Source organism: Clavelina lepadiformis, chromosome 8 (genome assembly GCF_947623445.1).
Source record: "Clavelina lepadiformis chromosome 8, kaClaLepa1.1, whole genome shotgun sequence".
NCBI lineage: Eukaryota > Metazoa > Chordata > Ascidiacea > Aplousobranchia > Clavelinidae > Clavelina > Clavelina lepadiformis.
This window is the reverse complement of record NC_135247.1, coordinates 13,135,228-13,155,549: the sequence shown is the minus strand read 5'-3', so window position 1 is coordinate 13,155,549 and position 20,322 is coordinate 13,135,228. Positions and strand designations below refer to the sequence as shown.

At 33.8% G+C, this 20,322-nt stretch overlaps 2 protein-coding genes across 5 annotated transcripts; one reads left to right on the top strand and one right to left on the bottom strand.

Moving 5' to 3' along the window:
• Positions 1–123: 123 nt before the first annotated feature.
• On the bottom strand, positions 124–2,854 carry LOC143468997 (NHP2-like protein 1). The gene is made up of 4 exons (XM_076966508.1): positions 2,643–2,854; positions 2,069–2,189; positions 1,579–1,716; positions 124–290 (listed from the first exon to the last, which is right to left on the bottom strand). Exons 1-4 carry the CDS (start codon positions 2,643–2,645, stop codon positions 166–168), a joined length of 387 nt encoding a protein of 128 aa, XP_076822623.1. The 5' UTR covers positions 2,646–2,854; the 3' UTR covers positions 124–165.
• Positions 2,855–7,549: 4,695 nt separating this feature from the next.
• On the top strand, positions 7,550–19,460 carry LOC143469139 (CDK5 and ABL1 enzyme substrate 2-like). Of its 4 annotated transcripts, none has more exons than XM_076966715.1 (14): positions 7,550–8,676; positions 12,468–12,552; positions 15,602–15,703; positions 16,391–16,459; positions 16,803–16,881; positions 17,024–17,103; positions 17,424–17,559; positions 17,789–17,875; positions 17,963–18,071; positions 18,183–18,225; positions 18,320–18,393; positions 18,680–18,757; positions 18,833–19,021; positions 19,165–19,460. In XM_076966715.1, the coding sequence occupies exons 2-14, from the start codon at positions 12,510–12,512 to the stop codon at positions 19,288–19,290; spliced, it is 1,215 nt and encodes a 404-aa protein (XP_076822830.1). In that variant the 5' UTR covers positions 7,550–8,676; positions 12,468–12,509; the 3' UTR covers positions 19,291–19,460. The 4 variants fall into 4 exon arrangements, with proteins under 4 accessions (XP_076822830.1, XP_076822829.1, XP_076822831.1 ...); XM_076966714.1 differs by having other exon boundaries at positions 7,552–8,676; positions 18,833–19,066; XM_076966716.1 differs by lacking the exon at positions 15,602–15,703 and having other exon boundaries at positions 7,555–8,676; positions 18,833–19,066.
• Positions 19,461–20,322: the final 862 nt, after the last annotated feature.

The following is a 20,322-nucleotide window of genomic DNA, read 5'->3' as shown; positions in this document are numbered from 1 at the left end:
ATATATTGATAAGTTTTTAAAATAAAAACGCTGGTTCCAATGTTGAAGGCTATTCCTGACCTTACAATCTTACACACACAGTACATATCGGGCAATGACAGACTGAAAGTTCAGATGATAACACAACTTCTATGAGACTTTATTCTAGTCATCATCATTACACAATTACACAAGCAGTTTTTCAATATTTGATCGAAGGTTATCGATTTGAGGCTTCAGTTGTGAACCTTCCTTTACTGTAATAGAGGCTGCTATGACTGGGCGTGATACACCACATGCTCTGCCAAGAGCTGCAACACAAAAAAAGCAAAATTTTAACGTTCTTCAAAGTGATAAAATAAAACCATACTGTCGTCAGAGACAAAGCCACAAAATTACTTCAGAAGATGAGTTGTATGTTTTCTGTACAATGGATCATACAACTGATTTTAATATTGGATGAAAGCATATACAGTATAGACCAGGGCTTCCCAAACTTTTTTGCTCGCGACCCCTTTCAAATTTCTGAAGTTTTCCGGGATCCTTCACGTTTAAATTGATTAGCAGTGCGAAATATACATTAGTCATTAGTGACATTTATTGAGATGCAAAGACTGAATTCAAGCAACCAGAACTCAAAGCCTACTTACTACTTTACACATATGTAGGCTATTGGAAACAAAAAAGCACACACATTTTATTCAGTGTGATTGGTGCGACTGCTTTCTGCTACAAAGCAAGTCCAGCCGTGGCTCAATATCTGTTAATGCTGGTCTCAAGGCGGTTTCAATATTGATTAGGCTGGAACGATATTTTGTTTTGATTGTATTTTGTACTTCATGTAAAATTGGTATACGCTGTGCGACCCCTGAAGTTCGTTACGCGACCCCTTGCGGGGTCGCGACCCCCAGTTTGGGAAGCCCTGGTATAGACTATATTGAAATCAACAAAATCACGTCATAATATAAGGAGCTGGGCAACCAATTTCTGTTATGTAGCTGCAATGTGAAATATTATGTAATTTTTATGCAACTTTACCGTACTGCACAAGTGCACATGCCATTTTTGTCAACCCAGACAGATACATGTCCATTGTAAATTAGTCTACAAATCAAAAATAAACTTTCCTGTTCTTTGTCATTGTTTAAGTAGGGTTCTACTCTTCCACTAGGCTGCACATACTTCCATGTACAATATGAAAAATACGTTCTGACTTTTACGATTCCCACAAACTTATCCCATGTACTATGCCCTGGTATATGAATTGTAATGTTTTTCATAACCTTTAACATGCCGTAATAGGAGGTTGACATGCTGTCCCAGATTGCTTTCAACACACTTGGCTGTTATTAGTGTAAGAATAATACGATTGCAACAAAAGGAGCCGATGCACAACGATAAAAAATGTATTCACAACTATAATTAAATAAAATTCATACGAAAACTCATGAATAGCATAATAAAAAGATTAGGTTGCATGTTCAAATTAACTGGAAATTCTTCACTTTTTGCAGTTTAGGCTTAGCATTCCTACCAAATATCACTACCTAGATATCTGCCTCTATTAATATTATAGCTACCCATCAAAAAAATCTTTACCTTGTTTGGATTTGACAAAAACATATGGAACATTTTTATCTTCACACAAGAGTGGCAGATGCAGTAAAATCTCAATTGGTTCTGCATCAGCAGATAGTATAATCAATTCCGAAATGCCCCGATTCAATGTTTTCGTAGCTGTTGAAGATATGTAGAAAGAACACACTAAGTACATCAATATATTAACAAAAACATTGGTAAATAACGTGTTAGCAAGAGGCTGTCCTATTTCAACGAAAGTGTTTCTTTCTGTTACATTTAATCAACTATTATAACATTAAGAAAGCACCTGGCCATCTTGTGAATAATTTTAGTTTGGAGTGGATGTCTAAATTTAAGGACTTCATCGGAATATGTTTACCTATATAGCTTTTAACTGGATGTATAATTTTGTGCTTAAATACCTACCAAGGCAGCCATTTCAGTTTAATAACAATTGCAATAAAACTTCGAGTAAGAATTAAAAAGCTCAAAGCACGAAACTTGTCACCTTCATTTGCTCCTTTTCGTAGCTGTTTATAATTTGCTGCTTGCTGCACCAAATCAAGTATGGTCTTAGTTAGAGCTGCATCAGCAAGTGGATATGCCTTTGGGTTAATATCTTCAGTATCCTATATTAAGATGAATTTTCTTTACTTTTTTCATAAGCTAGAGTCTAGACCAGGGGTTCTTAAACTTTTTGGCACACGCCCCCCCTTGACGGTACCTAAAAAATCCGCGCCCACCTCATTGCAAAATAAAAAACTATTAAACAAAACAACAATTTATTTTCAATTAACTTTCATTAATGTGACGGATGTAGTTGTTTTTGGGAAACCAAACATTTAACTCGAGGCTTTGTAGAAGATAATGCACATCTTTAACGAAGAATGTAGAAGATAATGCACATTTGTCATCTCTCGTGCCCCCCTTATGAATCTTACACGCCCCCCAGTTTAAGAACCACTGATCTAGACAATCAATGGTTATGACAGAGTTAAACCAAGTAATTGTTTATGTAAACAAAACTTGGTGAGAAAAAAAAACAAAACATAAAATACAGTACATAACCATGAAATACTTACCATGTTGTATGCTTAAGGTTTATCCTCTCTGCTCACCAAATGAGGGGATCACTGCTTCACTGAGGTAGAAGTTTTTTCGAAATCACATAAATCGGAAATGTTGTCATACAGTTTCAGCCAAACCAGAAATATACCAAAATCACAGGGTTACAGTAGACTACTAATCAACTATATTAGCTTCTGAATAGGCCGACGTTGTGTTAGTTTGGAATGGATAGCTTTGGTAATATTGGAATTAGCTTGGGACTACTAGATGTATCCTACTAACTGCTAACTGGTTCGGATTGGGCTGCTGCTACAACTATCTAAGATAAACCTTCCACTAGTTTTAGTGAAGGTTTATTGGCCGTGCTTCTGGTAACATTCTATCTTTATTGCACAACATAAAATTTTTTTCTTGCATTCTAAAATACCGAATCTTAGGAATCACTTAATAAATAGCTATACTGACTATATACTTCCATCGTTTATTTGTGTTACTATTAACTAATTTAGACTGAGAAGCCTGGTTTTAGTATAAATCTTACGCAACTTTGAGTTGTGAGCCATGGTTTGAAAAACATTGAATTATCAATTGGTTCTTTTCTGCACAATCCCTAAAAGTTTGGGCTTCAGCAAAAATACATGCAGAAGTCGTAGGTGTAAATCATCGTCTACAAAATAATGAAAAAAAAACTGCATGCTCACTTGGTACCACGCAACGTTGCAGATTCATTTCACAATTTTTAATTTTGCAGATTTTCACGTTGATACTTTTGTCAAATTTTCAGCTTTATTATGAGACAACGGAAGGAAGATAACGAACCCCACTGCACTCTATTATTATCATAAATTCATTGAGAAAATTTAGATTATCAGCAGAATGACAGTTGAGTTTATTATAAGGGAGATATGACAAAATAGAGCTGAAGCAATTATTGTGCTGTTTCAAGAGCAGTAAGCCAGCAACTAATTCATTGAAAGGAAACTATTTTTGCCCCTATGGACATATAACATTAATTAAGACTTGAAGTTGCTTTAAGATCATAGCATAACAGCTAGGCATTTTCAATTTGGGTAGAAGTTGTACTAAAGCAACTACAAATGCTGTTGTTGATGCTATCGCTCGGTCATTAGAACAAGAGCAACCAACCACTTCATCTTCATTTGACCCCACGATTTCGGTGAGTCCAGGTGTTGATTCAAAAAGATCATACGTTAGCGTTGTACACACATTAAATTCCAAATATAGCTTTAACGCGTTCTTGCAAAATCAAAGATTTATGCCAAGCACTCGAGGTAATGTGTAACATCATCACATTTTTCCTTTCTCCACCAAAACTAGAATCCATTTTGGCAGGTGGATAAAGCAGCAATTCGAAGGAAACACAAAAGTAGCTTATGCGAAACTAACAAAGCTGTGTCAGACGAGATAGGGGGAGCGTCACAGGCAGCTGTCAAATTTCTTAAGTTTTTATCCAAGCATCGTGCAAGCTTTATTACAAGTTGAAGAATTTTTTTTACTATGCAGTCTCTTCCAAAGCAGAATGTCTTTGTTGTCAAATAACGCCGTGGCAATGCAAATACGGATTGGCTACTGAAATTTTACTTGTCGTCAGTAAAGCACTATAAAAGCAGAACATGGATGTCATTTCTGCATGTGAAGAAATAAACAGTGTAAAGGCGTCACTGCAAAGGCTTAGATTTGAAAATTTTAAACAGGTCTATGATAAAGTTGCGCAAGAAAACCATATTTCTTTGTTATTACACCGATACAGTGTGGGTGAAAGCAACGGAGACTTAAAAAAGATGTTATTCGACAAGACGTTTAAACCATTTTTGACAAGCCTTATTGATGAAATTGAAGCACGATTCAGTACCATGTTCCGAAATGCCGACAATATTAGTTGCCTTATTCCAATATATCTACGTAAGTTTGACTCAAAACAAAAGAGCCTTTACACTTAAAATGCCCTGTGTTAACTACCAACACTCTGAATTTTAGATAGAATAAGTTTTGATCTCAAAAAATTCAGAGAAGTAGCCAGATTATATTTAACAGATGTCTCTGAAGAACTCGTTCTTCTGGAAGCTCATAGGTGGCATCAGAAGTGGAATTATATCTAAAGAAGGTTTGCAGTCAGTTTGTCAACCTTCTGCACGACTTTTATTCGGCTTTGAACAGTTACCGTGCGCAACTCTTTCCAAACATCCAAGGTATTTAAAGTAAGCTGGAAACGTTTAAAAGTATTTATGTCACATGTTCTGGTTAATCTTTTTAATTTACAAATTTTCAAAGATATTTTGGACTCTCCCCATCACAATAGCATCGTCAGAACGGTCATTTTTAACGCTGCGACGACTGAAAACCTATTTTAGGTCCATTATGTTAGAACGACGTCTAACGAAGAATGTCTAAAAACATATAATTTTTTATAGATGCTTTTCCTTTCTTTCTTCTGTAGTTAGATATATCGCAAATGCTAAAATAAATGCCAGGCTGTGAATAGACTGTTCACTATAACAAAGTAACGAACTATTAAATGATTTAAACATTCAAGTAGACTATAAGACGAGTGCCCCCAAAATATACAGGTTCGCTTGGACTGTAAAATACAATTGAAAGTTTTTTGAAACAGTGCGTTTAGTTAAACATATTTTTTAAAACATGCTGCAAATAAAGCAAGAATTTTCACACTGTGTGTCAAAGGGGAAGAAGTTATAAGATAATACAAAACAATTACAACGTATCAATACAGTACTCTATGCTGATATGGGAATGCAAAAGCAATGGAGATATATTTAAGTACCTTTCTAAAGGCTTGTTATTAGTTTAAGTTTAAGAACATGAATTAATTATTAAACTGAGACTTTCCCAAAACTTTCCGTTATCAAACATTGGTGTGAGGCTAAGGTGCCTCTCGTCCCCATGACTATGCTCCAGCTTGTAGCCCAACACAAATAGCAACAAGTATTCATTGAGTCTTTGCTGAGCTACGTTGAACGTTTCACCAACATATTATTACCTTTTTAAATGCGCTTTCACCGTTAACATGCGTATGTAGTAACTCGGAGTGAAAACATCAACATGGTATTACTGCAACTAAATGCTTGTTTTGCCTGTTCGTTTGAAGTCAAGAAACGAACATAAATCATAAACGGTTACACTCATATATAGGCCTAGTACATATTGCACGTACATAGGCTATAGGCCTAGGCTATTCAACATTAATACGAAAATCTGTCCTTTATTTGCAAGTTTAAAAAAAATATGTTTAAAATACCGTAGAATCACCTAACTAAATGCACGGTTTCCAAAGACTTTCAATTCAATTTCATAGTCTGCAGTTCGGCTTGTGCTAAACTGCAAGCTTACCATACTGAAAAGCCATAGCCTAACCACACTACTACCGTAGTAATATTGAAATCTTTTTTTCGTTAAGCTAAGCAGCCAAACGCGATTGATCAACCAGCCTAACTTCAGTACCAAAACTTACATTTAATGCTTCCCACACATCCACGTTCACAATGCTGACTTGGTTTGGACTATTAAATCGAGTTTAATTAGGCTATCTCAACTGAGCACGTGCTCACAGCAAAAGTCGAGGAGGGGTCGTAACAAACCACCTGCCTCGAGAGAAGTGTCTCGGATACCTAGCGCTTAGCGATATCGGTGACATGTGTCTTAGATACCGAGCGGTACCTAAGGCATGTGTCATCGATAATTATAATTAATCCGATGGCATGTTGCATTGACTGGGTGTTTTGTTTGGCTTGATGATATGGCGAGATTGAAACCACCTTCATTCTGGCAGAAAACCAACAAGATCATAGAGCCCAAAACAACAAAAGGACAAAGCAACGTGACAAGGCTGCGCACAAACGCAAAACAACATGCGTGATTTAAACACCCATGCCAATTGATGAAGGTTGAATTACAGCAAAATAATGTAAAATATACGGTATAAAATAGCAAACAAAATAAAAAATGATAACTTACCAAATAAACAAATTTTAGATAAGCCTAACGGGTACTCAAACAACATTCCATTTAATACCAGCGTGACAGGAAATGCAGTGATTGGACCGAAAGTTACAATCGATTCTGCTGAGAAATCCAATGCGGTTTTCCCCATTTTTTATTTGCAAATATTAACAGAAATTTGGTCACCTGTACGGTAGTATCTAATTTGATCGCCGCAACTGGCCGGAAAAAGTAGTAATTTTGAGCTGATTAACTTGTACTCTAAAATGACGATCCAAGCGCGACGTGATAGAAATGCAGTGATTTAACCCAAAATTTTAATCGATTCCGCTGAGAAATGTAACTCGTTATTCCCACTTTTTATTTGCTAATATTAACTAAAAATTACTCACCTTTACAGCACTGGTATTTAACTTGCTCGCATCAATTGACCGGAATAGTAATAGTTTTTAGTAATTTGACTAATTATTTTTTTAGTATACAGGTATCATCGTGTACTATGTTATCATCGGGGAAAATATCTCGGCACATTACTTTATAACTACCATCAGGGAACAATGGGGTCCCTGTTTTTTTATGCGTAGCTCCGCCCACACTTAACTAATGGAAACAAGCTTTAATTGGTATTGCTGGATTTGGGAAGAATTAATTTCATAGGCAAAAGCATCAGTTACGGAAAAAATTCAACCCAGCACCACCTTATGAGCACAAAACAGTTTTAATTTTATGGCGTAATATCTCACCACGTGTTGTCGAAATTTTTGTCAGACTACAATCTTTTGCTATATCTTATCAAAAAGATTTAAACAAATCTCTAAGTACAGTATTTAAATCTCTTTGATCTTATAAATCACCTATCCGTTTTTATAGGATATCAATGTACGCAACAGAAGGCCGGGGATTTTTCTTTTCTTGATTTCTTTTTGTTTTGGTTGTGTTATGTTGAGTTTTTATTGAGATAGGACTATACTAGTCTGAACGAACGTTGTTGTTTGATTTCTCTTTTTTAACCTTGTTGTGTGCTCGACAACACGAAACTGAAATTCTCCTTGTTTTTCCTGACGATTTTCTCGGCCCTATGAGGTGGGCTAGTTAAATTTCAATTTCATTCTGGACCGGAAAATTTTCACTAATGGATTTATCACTCTTGTTTAATACGGGAAGAAGGCGTTGCGGGGCTTGCATGCTAGAGTTCTGGAGTTCGATTCTGTTTTATTTCTTTTTATTGTTCAAATTTAGAGAAAGAGAGTTTATTTGACCATTCAAAAGCAAACCAAAAAGTATAAAAACAGTTAATTGGTGGGGGCAGTGAAAAGACCTCACGGTCATCAATGTCAACTGCCCCAGATTCTATTGCAAAATAGAAAAAAAAACGAATAGTAAACTGATGCTTAATTAATTAAAACAACACTGCAAAAACAAAACAGCAAACAGAGACGCACCAGATAAACATGAACAGAACAAGCAACAAAAAAAACTTTTTTTAATCAAATCAAAAATCAACAACCTATATGATGCAAAAGAAATTAACAATCATACATCCATCACCCTATTCACAATTATCCGAAAAGCACTTCCCTTGCAAAAGTCCAATTTTCAATTGATATGAGAATTAATATTTTTGGTACTTGTTTGGTAGTTTATTCCAAAAATTAGTTCCTCGAAATGTTAACTTTTTTTTACATTTTATTTATTTGGTTTAGGGCAAGAACAAGTTTTCCTTTGGTGATCTAAAATTGCATTTGTGTACCATTTGGATTTCGCTGAAATAGTCATTAAATTGTTAGGAAGAAGATTTGCGTAATAGTTATGCATGAATTTGCCTGTCTGTATACTGTAAAAATTAAATCTAACAGTTAGTCAACAAGAATGTAGTAATTACTCTAAAAACAGTGCTAAATTATCCTGTTTTCATTAGTTTGTTTTGTTGACTAATTAATTAATCGACATATCCAATGATTATAATTATTAGTAGTATTTGTAGACTAATTTCTAAATTTAATTCAACGCTAATTACTTGTGTTCAAATTAAGAAATGGTGGATATATACATACTACACAACCACTACAGGTGATAATTTCAGTACAAATGTAATCAGAAATGTTGTCATTTGTTGTACATTGACATTCGTATATAAGCTAACAGTTTGAATACATACATACATTAAATAACTTGTAGATACATTACCGAATACATTACTGGACTATCATTTATAATTAATACATGAGTATAATTATGAAGACATACTGTACATTAAATAAATTGTACATTGTTGAAAACATTATTATCATGATAAATACATACATAGTTAAATACATTATCATTGAAACAGTGACTTATACTTTCTATTGCAAGGAGTTTTTTCCACACCAAGGATATGGTGCTCCAATGCTTGATAGGCAAGCTTGGCTTGCACCGGATAACCTAAATTTAACAGATATTGTATTTAACATGCGAATGCAGATTACACCAATATGGTTTGCTAAAGAATTACCTTAACGAATTTTGTTTTTTTAAAACTAAACTCTAATAAGAAGTCTGAATTGCAATTTTTGCGCTATGTTAACAAGGCCACAAATAGCGATCTAGCAAATGAAAGACTTATAAATAGTTTTTTCATTTACAGACTAGTAATAAGTTCAATTTGATATCCTTCTGTATAAATATAGTATAATTGATATATTTGAGATATATTTGGAAGATCGTTTGCACTATAAAGTGTAGTTAGTTTGGTATATTTGTTACTATTGGTAATTAGTCTTACTGTTTTATTGTGAATTATATTTAATGGTTTTAAAACACTATTTGATGCAGATCCCCAAGCAAATATACCATATTGTAAACCACTGTAAACTAGACTATAGTATAACATGATCAAAATCTTTTTAATGGTAAATAGTTGAATTTTGTACAAGACACCACAGATTCTTGACAGTTTTTTTGCAGAGCTCTTCAACATGATAATTCCATTTAAATTGTTCATCTAGTATTATGCCTAGATATTTAATTTTGGTAGCCCTTTCGATTTTATTGCCATTTATGGCCAGGTTTACTTTTGTCCATTTGCACATTTTGGGTGTAGTTATCATGAAAAAAGTGTTACTATATATAATTTAAAGAAAGCTTGTTAATTTTTAGGCAGTTATTTATCTTATCAAGTTCAATTGTCATTTGTTTTTAAATTTCTGCAATATTTGAATATGAATTGTATAATACTGTATCATCAGCAAATAGTCTTATTCCAAGGGAAATGCTGTTGGGAAGATCATTCATATATCATAAAGCAGAAAAAGGAGTGACTTTAATACTGACCCTTGTGGCACACCTATTGAGATTTGCCTTGAAATATAATCACCACACTTAAAATATTGTTGTCTACATGTCAAATATTATTTTATGAATTCGTAGGCTTTGACACAAATGCCTTTGCAATTTAATTTTGTAAGTTTTAATTTGTTAGTTTTAATTTTCTTTAGGCCTAGGCATGAGAGGTGAGAGTTTGGGTCGTAGGGGATTAGATTTAAGATAATTTATTTATAGACTTTGGAAAAAAATGTGAATTTTAGTTGAAAAATAGCGTTTATTTTAATTCGCAGGCTAGCTTAGTAATTTAATGAAGAGAAGTGAGAATATGGGTCAGAGGGGATTAGTTTTAGGTTAATGTAAAAATTAGTGGTGGTTCTCATGTGAAATTAACATACATTTCAATTGATTGGCCAGTGTAATTGCTGTTTACCATATTCATATTTTCCTACTTAGGTAAACGGCGCCGGTAAATTAAATGTCTAAATTTGTTAACCAGCAGCTGGTGAAATAGACGTTGCCTTAAAGTTAGGGTAGGGTGTATATATTTTGGCAGGTTGAAATTGAATGACTTCATTTCTATGTCATAAACTTGTAGATTTAGTTTTGGTAAAGTAATTACCGAAAGGCCTGAAAAAACATATGTTTAACCTTTGATGGAGATTTCTCCCGAAAGAGGTGATGTAGGGTAGGATATATTGATATTGTATTGTTTATTTTTCACCACTGACTGTGGGAAGTGAAAAAGATTGTGCTGTCCTCGATATAAAATGGTCAAACAAGTACGCTACCATATAATAGTGGAATGTGTGGCAGCTGCATGCATAAACAAAGAATAGAACTTTTGTGCACACCATCATGTCGAAATTTGAGTCGTTGCACAAACACTTTCCCATCGAAAACTGCCCTACTTTCCAGTTGGCCAGGCTATATATAGCAATTCAGTTCGTATTTATTTTCAGTCTATTATTTCGAAATTTAAAGAAGTTCAAATAATATTGACTTAAGCAAAATCTTTTCTATCTGGTGCCTAGAACGCTTGTAGTTCTAAAAAGAAAGGTGGTGGATATTTTCCATTGTTGAGTATAGGCGATTAAAAAAGTTTTACCATCTGAAAAAATGACCTTCATAACTCTAAAAGGTTCTTTTGCATCAGAAGCATCGTCTGATTTATTTTGCAACTATGGCATCACAAACTTTGTTTACTTTCTGTAGCGCTTTGCAAAGTGTTGTAGTGTTTTTTCTGTGTCAAACATCGACATCAAATTTCATGTCGTTTTAAAAACAAGGCTTGTTCAGACATATCGAAACAAAAGCCTTTTTGAGTGTTTTTTTGACAAAGTAAGCTAAAACAGTAAATCATAAGTCTCCTATTAACTCAAAATAAAATTTAACTCAATGAAATATGAGGACAATGACAATTAACATTATTTCAACAAATCATCATTGTACTTTCTATGTGCATTTAGTTTGCATTTTACAGCGCATGAATTGCACAAATGTTATTAGGTGTTTGCAGCATTTGCGACGGTGTATTCTAGCTGTATGTACAGTCTGGTTTGTTACTAAAAAGATATATTGGTCAAGGTAGCTTGACTTTGTTTCCAATCTATTCCTAACAGGAAGCCTGATTTGGGTGGCAAGTTCTGATGTACATTTGTATACCCACACTAAGTTTCAGTATTGAGAGGATTATGACATCATAACGTCTTCTCATTCAGTGTGGGCCTGCATTATAAAACTTGCTTTTTCAAAATACTGCAGTTTAAAAGTTGGCATTTGTGACCCATTTTGGTCTCAATTGACTTTTACATTTTCATTTGATAATGTTGTTACTTGTTAGTTATGAATTAAGTGATAGCATGATTGTGGCCTGGCCTAACTAATAAAATAATCAGTGTCGATTTGGACAGAAATCCTTGAAATGTAACTGTGTGTTTAATGTCATTACGTTTCGCTATTTCTATCGTACTAAAAGTGCTTGTTGGCTCAGTAGCAAAGTGTGTAGAGAGCTGGGGCCGCAATAATCCGGCCAGTGTTTGATTCCCAATGGTACCACCATTGCAACGCCTTTGAACTGTCCATTAATAACACTTGAAAAAACAAACATAAAAAGTATATGTTTTATTAGAACTTGCACAAAGACAAACTCGGTTATCAAAGCTCGAATCATGAGTATTTAGTGTTTTGTTTAATTTCAGCAATGACTTTCCTCATTGTGAGGATAAAATTGCGTTACGATACTATGTCACGGTACCCACAAAGAATGTTGAAAATGTTTTAGGAGCCTTGTAAAAGGAGCTTTAACATTTTCAATTGATTCTCCCAGTTTCACTAAATTTTTGGGCTTTGTCTGGAAGGCTCTCAGATAATGCATGATTGCATCATCTACCAACTCAGAACTACTGAATCAGCAAACAAGCCAGACATACAGCACCTCTCACGATAAATGTTATGTGCATAAGAAATACTCACATGTGCTTTCGGTAGACTAGAAAATAAAAAAATTTACAAATACACGGAATATCATGCAATAAAAAAGATACATTTTTTTCTAGGTGTAAGGATAAAAATCAATTTACAACAGGCTGACAGAAGTAATGGATGAACACACTGAAAGAGCTGCTTTATTTTACCTTGCTTGTAAGTTGTTTTTTGTAAAAATGATTTGTTTATGATTAGCTTAAATTAATATATATATGTCATCTTTGGTGAAGGTAGAATGTAAATATTGCAAATAGTATTGTCTGCCCACAACAGAATGGCGTACCGTTTACATCAACGTCAGTTTTTTGCCTCTTTGAGTTTCTTGCTGTGTGATCTTTTTCCACTTATTCTCTATCAAAGGACCTTATTCATAAGCCCAACAATCTGATTGAATTACGTTACTTAACTTAAAAAAATGGATGAATACAGCAATAGACTAAGACGATGTTTTTGGCAGCATAGGAAAGAAATCAATATCTTTTGGCGTATGGTTAGAGATAGGCTCTTCATACGTCTAGGTTCAGCTGGGACAGTCCCAGTTTTAAGGGCTTGTCCCAGTGTCTCGCCCGGTCAAACAGTTTGCCCTGGAATTTGCGTTCTGAGATTTGCTATTTGACAATTGAATTTCTTTCTGCATCCTCAGCTCAAGCAATGCATTTTAACCATCTTAAAGATAGAACTATTTACAATAGTCTACATTAAATGCAATATATTACAAAGGGGTTTAACTGAGAGAATCCGTGAACAATTAGCATTATCTGTTAGGATATTCTAGCGGTTACTTTCCGTCAGTTGCAATTTCCACTGTGCTTGTTACATCACTATGGCCTAGATTTAATCAGTTGAGAAAATTAGCTTGCCTAGCCCAGTCAGTCAGCACTGCAGCTGCAAGCATTTTAATCTGCCCATAGTCGGGTATATTTTGAACTAAAATTTGAGGTAATAGTCGTGTGACTAAATTAACTTGTAATTTTTAGCATTGTCCCCAAAAGAAAATGAGAGTTTAGAATGATCTACCTAGAGCATTTCCACAAAAGTATTGTATACAAACAGTTAAAACAAATTAAATTGAATATGCTTCCCCGGTTTTGCATTTCTAAAAAATGGCGAGCCTAGTTTGGGAAAGATTCTAAAACGTTTCCTTGTCCAATGTGTGCCATTCTATTTTCTTCTTTATTGAGTCTACTTTTTTAGGTTTTTGCACTGGACATGGGGTGGAAATAAACTGTTTTATGAAACATATTTAACATATATTATACAAAGGTTTACATATTAAAAGACATCAAAGAAAAAAGGAAAAAACTTAAGTCATGCGAAGAACCAAAATTTAAGTGCGAAGGCCGAAGAGTCATCTCAAGACCTGTGTTATTTTTATGTACAAACCAAAAAATTCATACCAAATCTAAGTGCACGTTATTGCTTCTAATTTAGCGGAATGTTCAAAAATGTTTTACATGTGACCAAAGACCAAGTCCCTCCATTAGCAAATGACGTAAAACTGGTTTGAATTTACCAGCGTGGAACATGCCACAACCAATTTGAGACAGCCAATGACTGCAAAACATGTTATTGGCCTAAATCAAAAGCCTGACAAAATACGTTCAGATAAGAAGGTCAGACTGCAAGTAGTTGAGTTATCTTTAGTGTGTGGTTAGATGAAAGGTAGGTCAACAAAAGGACATGAAAAGTATTTTTTGTTTGTTTTTTGTAATGACTTGTGTGCATTTTATTAGGACAGATTTGTGTACACCTGATTTGGGACGTATAACTACTCACCTCATATCAGTGTGCCAGTATTTGTTTTTGGTGTCTTCCATGAAACAAAAGGTTTGTATTTTATGCCTAGCCGATTTTTTGTTTCATTTTAAGGCTCATGAGAAAGTGATTCTGAAATGAGGCAAAGAACAATCAATAAATTGTTTAACAAATACATATTTATGACATATTTATGAGATTTTAATGTGTGATACTAAAATTTTTCTTTTGTACAAATGTTTAGTAATTTGTATGAATATTTTTTAGTCGTGTGAAAAATATTTTATTCTACGATTCGAACCAGATATTTTTGTTCATATGAATATTAGTGAATTTGTCAAAAATGTTCCTCAATAAAAATTCATGAGTGATCAAGACAATCGTTTTGGAAAATTTAGAGGTAAATGTTTGTGTTGTTAAAAAAATGGTACACAGCTGCCACAATAGCGACGTTTCGAAACATATTTATTAATGAGGAAAGAATGTACTAAGTTGAAGAAAGTGAAGATGTTGTGAATTACCGAATGAATTTTATATAAGAAATCCCGAACTATACAAAGTATGCGATTTAGCAAAAAAGAATTTGGGAGTAGATTTAACACTTGTGGAACCAACAGTTCTTAATTAATAATGAGTCATGACCATTATTCGCTATATTTCAAATCAACCAATCAATAGTTTGTGACGTATTTTGTACATAACTTAAACTTAATGGGTGCCACAATTGCAAACAAATTTTTTTTTTGTATCGAAAATCAATAGGATGATTTTTTGTTCCGAAATGTTTTAATCTAACTATTTTTATTCATATAATTACACTGGAGTAGTTATTATCATTAGATACATTATGAACAAATTATTTTTAACTGTCCAAATGTAACAAGTGACATTAGCATTTGCCAAATGAATTTACAAACACGAAAAGCTTACGAATAACAAATATTCGTACTCGTACGAAGAACATTGTTTGTGGCCCCTGGTGTTTAAGAATTGAAAGCAATTGTTTTAAGAAAAAAACTGTAAAGCTGATTGTTGATTGGTTAAATTACTTGGCATTTGTCATAGATGTAACAAAATATCTATCAAAATTAAATATAAAACTGAAACAAAAAATCAGGTGGCAAATATAATACTGGAACATATTATGTCATTTGCAAAGAAATTTGATTTCTGGTCACCTTGCATGGCTGAAGACACAAATGCAAAGGATTTGTTTTATCGGTGATAAACATTTGCCACCATAAAAACAAAATTGTCTGCTGCTTTGCTGGTTGGTAGGTTCAAAATCACTCGAGCATAACCATTTTCACCTTCGCCTTCTAAATGGTGCGTAAAAACCTTTATCCATTTGACACTAAGGTGAGAATTTGTTATTGTTGGAAAGATTTGTTTGGAAATATTCTGACACCCTGATCAGCTCATTCTGTTTTTTTTTTATACCTGGATGAAGTGTTTAGAGACCATCTGCTGCTCTTCAGATTTTTGAAAACTGAGACATTTGAAATTGACATTTTTTTCAGTGTGTTTAGCACAACTGCTGGTAAAACTACAGGTAAACCAAAGATGGCCTTTATGTTTCTGATACGATTTGTGTTATAGAACCGTAATGTGTTTGCTCCCTCGGGCACTTGTGTTTTGAAATAATGTGTACACGCCTCTCTGGTAGCGATCAGCGTTTTCTGTTGGCATTTTCCCATTGCGCAAGCAAATAGTCAACGTGTCTGAGTTGAGTGGGTTCAAATTTAGTTTTCAATTTTACATGTTGGCGATGACCAACTTTTACAGTCTTCTGTATCATTAAAAATACAACAGTTTCCCTATTTGATACTGGCAAAAAAGTGAAGAGTCAACCATTAATTTGTGATAAGATCACTGAGAGAAAATTATGGTGAAGTTGATGGTATGGTATCACTGGTATGATTTGATGTAGACTCTTGTGAAGAAAGATTACCATTGGCAACTACACCATTGAACATTATCGAAGTTTTGTTTACTCCATCGCAATGCTAAAGTTGTGCATCCTGAAATTTTGTTAAAAAGTGTGCTGCTTAATGCCAGTCATAATATGGGCCTATGCTACATAACTATATAGATTGTGTAATAATAAGCATGTACCAATATTATTGTCAAATCATGTAAGTATACATTCTGAGAAATAGTAAAGTAAAAACAATATCTTATATTATTGTTTTTTTATATATACTTTCATAACTGAGTTTTGTTTATCTATTAATTGTAGATATACCTTTGGACTTGAATTCTGCTGAGGAGTTGATTAAGGAATATTCTTCTGAACAAATGCACAGTGGTAAATATTTTGGCATTTGCTAAATTGAATTGTGTGTCCCTCGCAAGTGTGGTCGTCGTACTCGATAGAGGGGGTCCCGATTGTGTTTTTATATTCTGTCCGAAATGAAATTTTCCGAAACAGGAAATGATGATTGGTACTTGTTTGGTGCTAATTAAAAATGATTGGTTTTCGACCGAATTTGAAAACAAATTCATCCACCTCCACGTTGTTTCAGTCATTTGGTTGAGAATTTCCAATGCTTGTGAAGTGTGTTTGTGGTAAACCTGATCTATTTATTAGATGGTTTTGGTCTTGCAGAACTCCTTCGCAACATCATTTTATAAAATATACTCACTTGTAGGAACTTCAGGAAATGCATCTGTTTGTGACAATAAAAATAACCACCATGATTCTGAAGAGATTGGAAATATGGACCCCAGGTCATATTACAAGCTAAGAAACTTTGCTGAGCCGAAAAATATCTTTTAGTTAAAATGGTTGTATGATAGTTTTCAACTTTTTTGCTGTATTTTGTGTGTTTACTTGCTATGTCTCATGAAAATTTAATTTTGAAACTTGTAGTTTACCACAGTCTCGTGTCCTTTATAAACGTTCTCTATCCACAATTGACAAAACTTCAGAGAATACTAATTGCCTTATAAGTAGGTATTGTAAATTTTTGATGTTTATTTTCTCATGCAGACTTTATGGTTATTATAGCATAAACATCAGCTTACCATTCATATTTCCAACGATAGCATTATACCTAAATAAAGTAAAGTTTTATTGACTGAAAACTTGGATGCTTTACCTGTTCAAAAATGTAGTAATGGTATATATATATCATTATCATTTTTGATACATTTACATCACTTAAAACTTTTAAACATAAAATTTATTTCTTTGTTCAGAGTAAAAAATTTCTTTCTTTACTGCTTTTAGATGCACCGGCCTAAAATTACATTCTCTATGCAAATTGCAGGGAGATCCAGTTTGTCAAGTATTGCTGAGACTATACTGCCTCCTGTGCAAGCACTTTATTGTGTTAGAAGAAGTCAACTAAGAAATCGAGTTGAAAAGATTAAATATATCACCAACAAATCTTTGCGTAAAAGCAGGTAATTGAAATCTAAGAATTTTCTTATGACAGTGAGCCGCAGCGACCTTTACTGCATTTGTTTTTAGTGCATTAATTATATTGTAGTATCGACCAAAGTATCTGCTAATTAGCTAATACACTACATATGTTTTCTGTTACTTGGGTTCTGTAGTTGGTTTTGTCAAAGACTTCTTGTTTTTTACCCATGCAATTAGTAGATGTTAGTGAATGTTCAAGATCTTTTTAAGAGCCTTTCTTGTTGAACCTTCTCATCATACACTTCTGGCTGTCTTCTCAGTTATACCGTATGTAAAAGATGGAAACAAAAGTAAAAGGTTGGTCATGAGAAGAGCAAATATATATTTTGTCGTTGTCAGACTTGGCTTCAGGTTTTCATAAAGTTTGGTACATTTTGTTTTTAGTCAAGGGTCTCCTTCAAAAGGGCCTTTGCTGTCACATACAAGACTAGAACAGCTGGAAAACTTAACTTTACCTGAGCCTACTCAGGTTGTTGGACACTCTAAGGAAGAGGTATCATTAGAAGTGATTAGAAATTAGTCTTTTAAAGAAAATTTTGTGTTTGCTGCTTTTTATAATGGACAAGTACAAAAAGCTTTGCTTGATCATATACTTTTTATTTAGGTGTCATACAACGCTTTACTTCATCCAAGTTTTAATGATTTAGGTTAGTAAACTCACAATTTTTGCATCCTATTATTAATTATAAGGTTATTATAGTTATTTATGGTTTATTAACTTTGTAAATTTTGTTTTTACAGCTCCAGTTAATTTGAATAGTCCACAATGGACTTGTGGAAAACACAGACGAGTATTAAGATTTAATAGTTACATCGTAAGTATGATATGCATTTGGTGTAATTATTATTTTGAATGCCAAATAGCTTTTACTGTTTTAATAAAGATATCATATGATTGGTAGTCGAGGAAAGGTTTTTGTTGTTACAAAGTTTAGTAATTTGAACAAGTTTGAGAGTTGGAATGAATGGTGATCTGTGGTGTGAGGCTTGTCCAAGAATTTTGTTTGGTTTCGAAACTTTTTATGAATTATTTTTATTGTGACATTGTATTCTCTTTGCACCTTTTCAATAGCTTAGTTTATCTCCTATTTTGCATTTCAGGTTAGCATTGTAGACTACACAAAACCAAGTGAGCTTAAACGGGACTTAAATCTTAAGTTCAAGAAATGTTACCCGCAGGTACGTTTTGCACATACCCCTACTGTATAACGTACAGAGCGCAAAATCTGGAATATACATAAAGTGTTTTTGCAGGTGTGTTTAACATTATCAAAACTTCGTTCATTGGAAAAACAGATGATGCGTTCCGTAAAAGCATTTGGTTTACAACCTGCGGTATTAACGTACGCAAAATACTATTTTGAACGACTCGTTTTTAGCTGTGCAATTAATAAAGCCAATCGCCATCACTTGGCAGCCGTTTGCCTTCTTTTGTCTGCAAAGGTACACGGTGATTTGAAAACTGAAGTTGTTCCAGAGCTAATTTCAGTGAGTTAAGGTCTTTTTTCGGAATCCTTTTTCGTAAAACTGTAACGAATAAGTGATCATTTCGAAAATTGCATTTTTACGTTGTATTTTGATTTCAGATTTTGGAACATTATTTCAAAGCGAACTGCAGTGCATTTCTTCCTTACGAGTTCGCCGCATTTGCTGCATTGAAATTTTCGCTAATTTTCCCGATTCGAAATCGGCATCTCAGTGATGAATCTTGATTGCTGATTTTTGGACCAAACCGATTTTTAACTACCTCCCTACAGGTGTTTGTCAGAAACAACTTGAACCAACATTATTACTAAAGTCTTTATTGAATCGCGTTGTTGAAGCTGATGTCTTGGTCACAAACAACGAAAACTCAAACACACAATACAAAACTCATATTGCAGGCCTACTTTTATTTCAGGAATTGCGAGTTTTAACCAAGATTTAATCGAAAGGGTTCTTACAACTAAAGAGGTTCTTAACTAGGCGAGCAGCATAGTTAGTTATGTTATGGTGAACTAAGAGTAGTGAGAAAGATGGTTTGCTGGCTTCGTTTTATGAGGTGTGATGCTGGCATCTGAATCTTTTAGATCGAATTTAGTGCAATAAAGTCACTGTCTTAATTTGACACTAGACTAGGGTTACCATATTTGATAATGCACAATCCCTGACAAATTTACCTCAGTTGCATTGACCAACTTTGGAATATTTCCAAAGTACATTGCCGCCATTGCTTTTTTGTGAAAGAAGGATAAACACAAAACAATACAAAAACAGCAAAGAAATGTTGCATTGCAATACACGAATGCAAGTTTTCTTCTATACAGGAACATTTGTGAAAACGAAAATTAGCACAAATTTTTTTCAAAATACACTCCAAATTAATTAAATAATGAACGTATAACAGTTTATGAATAATACTCTACTCTCCCTCATACCAATCGTACTTTTCCGAAGATCTGATTTTTTTTTGAACAAGCTCTTGTTTGACTTCAAAAACACATAAAATTCTCAACAAGACATGCTTTGTACTGAAGTGTTAAAATTACTTTCATTCTCTCAATGGTCATATTATCTCTTTATTAAAATTCTTACGAGCTGACAATGTTCGCGACCTAAAAAAAGTTTGAAAAAAGGTTGCAACCTAGAAAAATTTAGACTAAAATACAATTTTAAAAAATCACGGATTTTAAGTACATTTTAGCATTTCTCCCCGACTCATATTCAAGCACTAAATTCCCTGACATGTCAGGGAAAATCCGAAT

Coding starts and splice junctions, on each gene's coding strand:
- LOC143469139 (XM_076966714.1), top strand. CDS start 12,510: ATGGATGAACACACTGAAAGAGCTGCTTTATTTTACCTTGCTT. Junction 16,460..16,802: donor TTCTGAACAAATGCACAGTG/GTAAATATTTTG, acceptor ACTCACTTGTAG/GAACTTCAGGAAATGCATCT. Junction 18,226..18,319: donor TCCAAGTTTTAATGATTTAG/GTTAGTAAACTC, acceptor TTGTTTTTACAG/CTCCAGTTAATTTGAATAGT.
- LOC143468997 (XM_076966508.1), bottom strand. Junction 1,717..2,068: donor ACGAAAAGGAGCAAATGAAG/GTGACAAGTTTC, acceptor TATCTTCAACAG/CTACGAAAACATTGAATCGG. Junction 291..1,578: donor TTTTGTCAAATCCAAACAAG/GTAAAGATTTTT, acceptor TTTGTGTTGCAG/CTCTTGGCAGAGCATGTGGT.